At 35.9% G+C, this 3,300-nt stretch overlaps 1 protein-coding gene across 1 annotated transcript in view; it reads left to right on the top strand.

The window, feature by feature from the left end:
• Positions 1 to 3,300, top strand: part of LOC107102994 (versican core protein-like) — a 41,698-nt gene that overhangs the window by 34,804 nt on the left and 3,594 nt on the right. Inside the window, exon 10 of the mRNA XM_015402492.1 lies at positions 3,142 to 3,286. Within this exon, the coding sequence (XP_015257978.1) occupies positions 3,142 to 3,286 (145 nt within the window). The remainder of the gene's footprint in view (positions 1 to 3,141; positions 3,287 to 3,300) is intronic.

The following is a 3,300-nucleotide window of genomic DNA, read 5'->3' on the forward strand; positions in this document are numbered from 1 at the left end:
ATTATTATCCAGAGAGCAGGACGGAATGAGAAACACAAGAGCAGGCAGAGAGATTGAACAGAAGGGTATACAATAGAATAGAATTTTATTGATGGATAAATTCACTTGTGACATCGACTCTTATAAACAACAGAAGGTGCACAAAGGAGGAAAAGGTGCATGAAGGATATACAGTGCATCCAGATATATGCAGTGGATGGTAAAAAATAAAGAAGGAGAGATTTAAGGTGACTCATTTAAACAGTATCTTATTAATGGTAAAGTGGTGGCAGGTAAAGTGTGTTTTCTGGTTTGTAAAATACATAAATAATATAAGTGAAATAGGTGAGGGCTCTTATAGGCCCGGATTATTACACAGGTTATTTTAGTGTTATTACAGTGTTATTATGGGAGAATAGAGGAAATGAAGAACTAGAAGGCTCAAGATACTCTGAGCCACTTTATCTATGAGCCTTATCAAAAAGGAACGTTTTGTAGGGAGTGTTGGCCTGGTGGTTAGAGCAGTGCGATTGTGCTTTGAGATGGTTGCAAGTACGATCCCCACAGTCTCCACTCAGGGTTCCTGAGCAAAACTCTTAACCCCACACTGCTCCCCGGGCGCCACACGGTGGCAACCCACTGGTCCCCAAGGGGATTCGGTCAAATGCAGAGAGTGAATTTCCCCTTAAAGTAGTCAGGGTTTTTGCATCACGGACTAAAACTGGTAGTTGGTTCCTCCACACATTAGGAGCCTGATAACTAAATGATCTGCCTCCCATTCTACTTTTAGAAATTCTAGGAACCAGCAAATTGAAAGTGAATCCCACTTGGGTTTTCTTTGCTGGTTACACACTGGTGACATTGTCATAATTGCATTTATGCACAACTTACAGCAAGAAACGAAAAAAGAAAAAAGAATTTTCACACCAGCTCACTAGTAGGCAGTATCATCTATAACTCAATATTATGCGAAGTATATAAACAATCCCTGATTAATTTCATAGCTCTTCTAGTTCCTTTATCAGCAACAGAGAGCAGGATGTTTTCCAATCTTTTCAATTTTGGGATCCCATTGTTTTCATAGAAAATAGAGTTATGGTTTAGATAAACATTAGAAAACACAACATTTCCTGCTCACCTGATCTGAAAGGTGCACACAGGTGAGCAGGGATATTTATTCACATGTGATGAGATCATGTTAAATCTACCAAATAAGTTTGAAAAGAAAAAACTGTTGGAGAAGAACTACAACTCTAATTATAAAATGGGCATAAAATCAATATAAGGTTTTGTTGTAATGACCTCTAAGAAAATTAGACTTTGGAATCAATGAATTAAAACAAAAGAAATACATTCTAAGAGTTAAAAAAGAATAATTTCCTTTTTCTCTAAAACTCAAGTAAGCTTCCTCAGTTTTTTAAATACAATGATGAGCACATTAACCATGCTGTGAAACAGACGTCATTCAGACCTTTGCATATGATGCACACAGCGCCACTGTGACGCTTTTTAACGTTAACCTGCAACTTTGTTTTCCCTTTACCACAGAGAGAAAATGTTCTCCTGCTGAGTTACTGTAAAATATTAGGTACACAGATGACCTAACCGCACCGTGATGCATGAGTCACAGTAACCCGAATCCAGCTGAAAATGTCAGAGGAGCTCGCACATGTGTTGCTACTGCTGTGTGTGCGCTGGGAGCCCTCAGCTGTTTCCAGGAACAAATTCACCAGATAAGTGTATCTGGTGAATTTGTTCCATCCATTATTGTTGACAGTAAAGTGCAAAAAAAAAAAAAAAACCTTTCAAAAACTTTGTAACCTAAGAATATTTTGAGAGTGACAAAACTAACCAAAAAGGATTAATGCTAGTCTAGTTTTTATATATATATTCTTGTCTAATTTCATTTTATAAAACATGTTCTTTGCTTACAAATATAATGGAACAAAGTTAACTCCATAAAGGTGAGCCAGATTATATGATCACAGCAAAAACAAAACCTGAAATTTGATGCAATTGTTTTATGGCAGCTTTGCACAATATATGGAAAGACATTTTAAACCTGCTGCTTCTCTTTCTGTTCCTGCTGCTGGGAGTAAACACAGTCACAACACAATCTAAAACAAACTACAGGAACCCTTATGCTTGGATATTTACAATGTACTGCATATGGTTTTAGTTCATCCAGTCTTGTTCTTTTGGCAGCTCACCAGCACAACCACGTGGTTTCTCTGTGAATTACATCCAGTCACTGGTGAGGGAAATAAAGACAGCTTTAAGAAGGCAGCCTCCAGTTTGCAGCTTTATTTAATGTGATTGTGCAGATGTTGGAGAAGATGATGTCAGAGGATCAATCAACTGACTGTTTTCCTTTATGAACCCTAAGTCTACATTTTATTTCCCCTCCTCCCTCAGTGTTTTATCACTATAAAAACATGGAAAAAGCATTATGACAGAATAAGGAAAAACTTTAGAGTTGCAGAAGCTGCATTTCTTTTTTTTTTTTCAACAGTTTCTCCAAAAATAAGCTTGAAATGACTCAGAGTTGGAAAATAAGTCATGGAACGTCTTTTCCTTAATTTATTTACCCAAAGTGTTGTATGGTGCTAATGCTTCATAATGTGTGTTTGTTTCATCTATACACTATTAGTGTATAGATGAAAGTAAAAATTTCTCAAATTAAATGAATTTACCCTTAATTTGAGAAGGTAAATGAGATTATTTGCCAATTGAATGAGTATTTTACTCTTAGAATAAGGTATTTTGATAAAATCCACTTGAAATAAGACAATGTAATTGTGTTTGCTTATTTTAAATGTAAATTGTCTTGTTCCATTGGCAAAATATGTCTTTTACCTTTTAAATTCAAGAACAAATGCACTTATTTTATGAAATAATGACTTATCTAGATTTAGATTTTTTTTCCAGTGTATAGTAAACCGTTTCTTTAGTGTCTCCTTTTATCTTTGCCTGTTATAATACCAAGAGATACATTAGGATTGTTTTTAGTCTAAACATGTCGCGATAAAAAAGGTGAATCATTTAAACGGTCTATCGAGGTCTGTGATATATTCTATATTTTGCTTTAAAAAGCAAATAACTTTAGTAGAAGAGTTCAGAGTTCATTTTTTTTTAATTATTATTTATGATTTCTTTTTGCAGCAATATGATAACTGGAGGCCAAACCAGCCAGACAGCTTCTTCCAGTCTGGAGAGGACTGTGTGGTGATGATATGGCATGAAGGCGGACAATGGAACGATGTGCCCTGCAATTATCACCTGACCTTCACCTGCAAAAAGGGAACAGGTAGGCGACCATTT

Source organism: Cyprinodon variegatus, unplaced genomic scaffold (genome assembly GCF_000732505.1).
Source record: "Cyprinodon variegatus isolate N-32 unplaced genomic scaffold, C_variegatus-1.0 Scaffold1355, whole genome shotgun sequence".
NCBI lineage: Eukaryota > Metazoa > Chordata > Actinopteri > Cyprinodontiformes > Cyprinodontidae > Cyprinodon > Cyprinodon variegatus.